This window comes from Rutidosis leptorrhynchoides, unplaced genomic scaffold (genome assembly GCF_046630445.1).
Source record: "Rutidosis leptorrhynchoides isolate AG116_Rl617_1_P2 unplaced genomic scaffold, CSIRO_AGI_Rlap_v1 contig66, whole genome shotgun sequence".
NCBI classification, from domain to species: domain Eukaryota; kingdom Viridiplantae; phylum Streptophyta; class Magnoliopsida; order Asterales; family Asteraceae; genus Rutidosis; species Rutidosis leptorrhynchoides.
The window spans coordinates 93,791-98,831 of NW_027266859.1; the positions used below are offsets into that span (position 1 = coordinate 93,791).

Sequence of the window (5,041 nt, forward strand, 5' to 3'; positions counted from 1 at the left end):
CGGATTAATTTCATCCTCAATGGACACCAACAATCTAGAACATGTCATATGGAGCACGAACATATTCAAGGAACGAAAATCACTTCCACAAGGATAATCATTTTAATCTAAGACGAGTCCTCTCCAAAGAATTATCTCTTTAGAATATTTGTTTGTTATATGTCTAGGCATCTCAATCGAAGTCTAGAGCGAGGAAAATGGACGATCAAAATATAAAATTGTTTGTGTGATTCTTAAACTTTTTAACTTATGAATAGAGACCTCAACTCTTCACTTATTAATTACAATTAACAAACGAGTTAGAATGATAATTCCATAATAATAAAATTCTCGAGATCTCTTTGTTGTAGCCGAACCGATCTAAATATTACTTGAACAATCCATTTAGGGTATAAATAATTATATAAAATATTTTTTATACTTTCTGATTCATCAATCTTAAATAGATTGTATGTATTATTTTATATATATTTGCTTCGCCAATAGAAAACGGGGTAGCTTGACAGACACGCAAGGAAGGTAAAACGATCGAAACCTGCAAAAGAAAGGAAGAGATATTAGCAACACTATGACGTCTATGCTCTGTATGACCAACAAAAGGTTCACTTTGAGACCTAAGTCAATGGTGCGTCGGTACGAGTTTTGAATATTTCTTTGCGAAAGAGATCATGTTCTATTCTTTGAAGACAGTAGAATAACAATGTTGTGATTAAGGTCTTTTGTTTGTTCCTCAAAAGCCTATTATATATGATATTATCCCATAATATTATGAAGTGTATCAATGATAATATTCTAATTAAAATGTGATTTGTACATGTGGGCCCATAGCATCGACGTTGCTTTCAGAACTTGTAGCATTATCAATTTGGACTACACAAAGGGATAGTTCTTCCGATCCCAATCAATTCTATGAAATGCGTCCATCGAGATTTGTCCATCGACCTCCAACATGAAAGTCCACCCGAATAACCACTAGATCAACAAACAAGGGTACATCCATCATAATTATACATTACTGTTTTTCAAAACATCTATCGATTTCATTATCCTTGGCCTTGATCAAAATCATTTTGAAGATGGAGGAAAGAAAAAAGAAATTTCATTGGGTATTGTACGTGATTTTATTTCCAGATTTTTTTTCTAATGGCAAGGAAGATAAAGTTACTTGATTTTTGTTTCTCTTTTTACGTCAAATTAACTTGATTAAGTTACTGTTGTGACAAAAAAATCACGGTGACGGAAAGGTCATTGTAGTATGTTGGGACGATTGGAACCATGTAAAATAATATAGGAAAATAAGGGGGTGCAGCTACGAAAAAACGTCTACAGTCTGAAAATGATCAACAGACAACAAGGCTCACCATAAGGCCTTGGCCGAATGGTGCGTAGTTGTTGAATAGTTTGATAGAAATTCTCTCGTGCGAGAAGTTCTTGTAATCACTTGTGAGCTGTGGTCAGTTATGAGTAGTGTATCTCGATGAATCATTGAGTATATGAGCATCTGTGTTCTAGGGTTTATCTTTAAAACGATTATATAGGATAGTGCTTCATTGACTAAGAGATTTCACTCTCTGTGATCTTCTATTTAAAATAGAATTTTGAATACAAAATATCTATTTGTCCACAAAATCAGTCGAAGAAGCTGTTTTGTTTCAGGACTCTTTATGTAGTCAGTCGAACTTGATCGGCTGATTTTATGGGACGAACATATTGTTTGGGTAAGTTGCTCGTCCGGCCAGACTCAAACCGGTCAAAAGCTTTTCCACTACAATTACCTAATTTAATTTTTTTTTTTGGATAATACCTTATTTATTTTTAAAAATATATCCATTTTTATTTTTAAACTAATTAATAACTTTATTTTATATTAATTTTTATGTTATGTTACGAAATAAGAAAAAAAATTGTATATCGGAATGATTAAATAATGGGAAGTTCCTTTCAAAAAATTTCAAAATTGCCGGCCTCAGGCTGCTTCTGTACTACATCCAAATTATAATTACCTTCAAAGTAAAAAATAAAAATACAAAAATGCCACATTAATAAAAATACTGGAGAGTTGACTTTGTCAGACTGTCGTTTGAGTCTTTATAATTAAGAAATTGATAATTGTAGATTCCTAGGAAACTTACTTTGGAAGGAGCTTCAACGAAAACCCAATGCCGATTTTCCAATAACAATAATAAGAAAAACCAGAAATTATCAAGAAACCATGGCGACAGAAATGGTTCCCCTGTTGAACAACCAAGAAAATGTAGATCAGACAACCATCAGCGTTGACAACGAATTATTAAGTTCGGTAGAAGCTAGAATCAGGGAGATACCAATGCTGTTAAACAAGTCAGCAAGCAAAGAAACATGTTGCATCTTCAGAGTTCCTCAAAGCCTAATCGAAATCAACGAAAAAGCTTATCAACCTCACATAGTTTCCATCGGCCCTTATCACCATGGAAAAGAACATCTGAGGATGATTGAAGAACATAAAGGCAGACTCGTCGGCAACCTCCTTGATCGTTCTCGAAAAGTTCATGGAGGCGGCGTTTCGCTAGAGATGTTAATCGTGGCTGTGGCAGGAATGGAGGGAAGAATTAGACAATGTTATTCAGAGAGCATTGATAAGTTCAACAGCCACGAATTGATCCAGATGATGGTTCTTGATGGATGTTTTGTAATCGAGCTGTTTTGCGTCGTGGGAAAGTTAGTACCTGGTTTTAGTTTGTATGATGATGATCCTATTTTTAACATGGAATGGGTTTTCTTTTACCTTGTCCGTGATCTTCTCCGATTAGAGAATCAAATTCCATTCTTCGTTCTCGAAACACTGTTCGAATTAGTCTGCCCTTCCAAGGGAGCAGAAACTGCCCCTTCTTTAGTTAGTTTGGCTTTGCTTTACTTCAACTATGCTTCACAAATTCTGCAAAGGAACAAGAATCTGGATCCAAAGCATTTACTCGATTTGTTTCGGTTGAGTTTGCTTCCAGAAACTACTAGGCCTAGTAATAATGTCAATAAGAAGATTCCGAATCATCAGCAATTGATCCAATCTGCCAAGAATCTTCAACTAGCAGGGGTTGGATTCAAGAGTATCAAATTCAAGACCAAAAGCCTTTTGGACATTAAATTCACCAACGGCATGCTCGAAATTCCAAGTTTGACGATCGACGATTTCACAACCTCGGTGTTCCTCAACTGTGTTGCATTTGAACAATGTTACCAATATTGCTCTAAACATGTGACATCTTATGCGGTTTTCATGGGTTGCCTCATTAACACGCCTACCGACGCAGGGCTACTCTGTGAGCGCAAAATAATTGAGAATTATTTTGGTACAAATGAGGAAGTAGCTCGCTTCTTTCACGATGTAGGTAAAGACGTGGCATTTGATATTCAAAGGAGCTACTTGTTGAAGCTTTTTGAGGACGTGAATAAGTACTGCAACAATGGTTGGCATGTCCAATGGGCAGGGTTCAAGCATACTTACTTTGAGACTCCATGGTCATTCATATCAGCTTTAGCTGCAATCATCTTGTTGATATTTACTTTTATTCAGGCATTCTTTGCCGTTTATTCTTATTTCCTTCCACCAAAAGGACCAAAACAACATTAAGCAAATTCTCAATCTTGTATGGTAAATGTTTTTCTCATAAGAAATTAATTTGAAATAGAAGACATGTACTATTAATGAAATAATAAAACTTTACTTTTAACTTATTTTTGCATTCGAGAGAATATGTTCGTAAAAAATGAAGCAAACATAGAATGTCAAACAGCTCATTGGATGGTTAATTTCTATCTAATGATAAATATTTAAATTAGAATTAATATTGAGCTTCCACTAATGAGAAGTTTTTCATGCTGAGTGCAAATTTGGGAAAAAGAAAGTAAATAATTCTTTGAACTAATGACAAATGTTTCTGAGGCAAGAAAATATCACTAAAAAGGTAGTACGTATTTTCCAAGCATGAATACGTTCAATTACCTTCAAATACGCAGAAGGTGAGAGAGGCTGCTAAGTAATCTTGAAGAGAATGAGGCCAATTTAGGAGATAGCCGTTGCCCAATAACTAACAGTCTTTGTTAATCTAAACATGACTGCAGATTCTCTGTTTAGCTATATGCTTAACACCAACAAGTCGTAATATAAAAAGGTTTTGGCTGTGAATGTTGTATGTTATTATTGATGATGAAGACCTCTTTACACACAATCAGACGTAATCATGTATGTAATTACAATTACAATATTCTGTTTCAATGATCGCTGTCTAAGATTGAGTCAAACTCAATCGTGTAGGAAAGAGCTGAGAAGTGTTGCACATGGATAGCAAGTAGGCTGAGCATGACAGGCCCAAAGCTGGGCACAAAGTAGGGTGAGCATAGGTAGGCTGAGCATAATCTCTAACATGCCCACTCAAGGTGGAGATCTTCGTCGAACTCCAAGCTTGAACTTGAGCTCAAGAAACTGGCGTCGAGATAGAGGTTTAGTAAGTGTGTCTGCAGTTTGATCAATCGAGGAAACATGAGAAACACGAAGTGCTCCAGATTCAACTTGATACCCAATGAAGTGATAGTCAATGGCGATATATTTCATCCGAGAATGAAAGATCGTATTGGAACTAAGTTTAGTGGCACCAACATTATCACTAAGTTAAGTTGAACGCTGAGTTCGGTAAGCAAGTTGGCCACCTAGTTGAGTTTAGTAGCAGTATTGGCAACAGATTTATATTCGGCTTCAGTAGTGGATCAAGCAATTGTTCGTTGCTTTCTAGAACACCAAGAGATCGGATTACGACTGAAAAACAAGATGAAGAATGAAAGTCATCCGATCACCACCTCAATCTGAATCAGATGATCAGTAAATGCATGAAGTGTGGGAGCTAGAATTCTTGTACAGCTCGATACCATCACCAAGTATCCCAACAAGATAGCGAAGAACATGCTTAACCGCACCCTAATGTTCATCCATGGGCTTTTGATTAAACTGTGAGAGTTTGTTGATGGCAAATGCAATATCTTGTCGTGTGAGGAGAAGATATCGTAGACT

General features: G+C 36.0%; 1 protein-coding gene across 1 annotated transcript; it reads left to right on the forward strand.

The window, feature by feature from the left end:
• The first annotated feature begins 2,212 nt into the window (after positions 1–2,212).
• On the forward strand, positions 2,213–3,607 carry LOC139884985 (UPF0481 protein At3g47200-like). Its single transcript, XM_071868941.1, has one exon. It carries the CDS (start codon positions 2,213–2,215, stop codon positions 3,605–3,607), a length of 1,395 nt encoding a protein of 464 aa, XP_071725042.1.
• The last annotated feature ends 1,434 nt before the right edge of the window (positions 3,608–5,041 follow it).

What these genes read in the sequence shown, in the direction of transcription:
- LOC139884985 (XM_071868941.1), top strand. Translation starts at nt 2,213, where the DNA reads ATGGCGACAGAAATGGTTCCCCTGTTGAACAACCAAGAAAATGTAGAT.